Genomic DNA, 360 nt, shown 5'->3' with positions numbered 1-360 from the left:
GAGCTGTGTGGCAGTTCTCCTTAGCAGGTCTGTCCTTGTTGATGGGACCGTTTTGTCCACGAATTTGTGGCCTTCCCCTGTAACCGCTATCACCGCCTTCATCAACTCCTCACGCGGAATACGCCGCTCCGAGAGCCTTTCGTCCAGCCATTGTTGCAAGACCTGAACTTCTGTTGTCACACGATACACAAAACACACAAACCGGCTGCAGGTCACCAGAACCTGGACCCTAAACCATATACACTCCTAGACCGTAAAAGTACTCTTGCACATTTTCATTCTTCATGAATAACCACGACTTGGTCCTATAACTTGTGAACGAGAGTAACGATCGCTTACGGACTGCCGAATCCCCATCTC

The 360-nt window shown here is 49.7% G+C and overlaps 1 protein-coding gene across 1 annotated transcript in view; it reads right to left on the bottom strand.

The window, feature by feature from the left end:
- Positions 1-360, bottom strand: part of EMH_0017190 (uncharacterized protein) — a gene marked incomplete at both ends in the record, with an annotated part of 4,936 nt that overhangs the window by 2,906 nt on the left and 1,670 nt on the right. The window contains 2 exons of the mRNA XM_013500831.1: positions 114-170; positions 340-360. Coding sequence (XP_013356285.1) covers positions 114-170; positions 340-360 — 78 coding nt within the window. The remainder of the gene's footprint in view (positions 1-113; positions 171-339) is intronic.

This window comes from Eimeria mitis, genomic scaffold, assembly GCF_000499745.2.
Source record: "Eimeria mitis Houghton genomic scaffold, Emh_scaff592, whole genome shotgun sequence".
Classification (NCBI taxonomy): Eukaryota; Apicomplexa; class Conoidasida; order Eucoccidiorida; family Eimeriidae; genus Eimeria; species Eimeria mitis.
The sequence above is the reverse complement of the archived record's forward strand: the minus strand, read 5'-3'. Positions and strand labels throughout refer to the sequence as shown.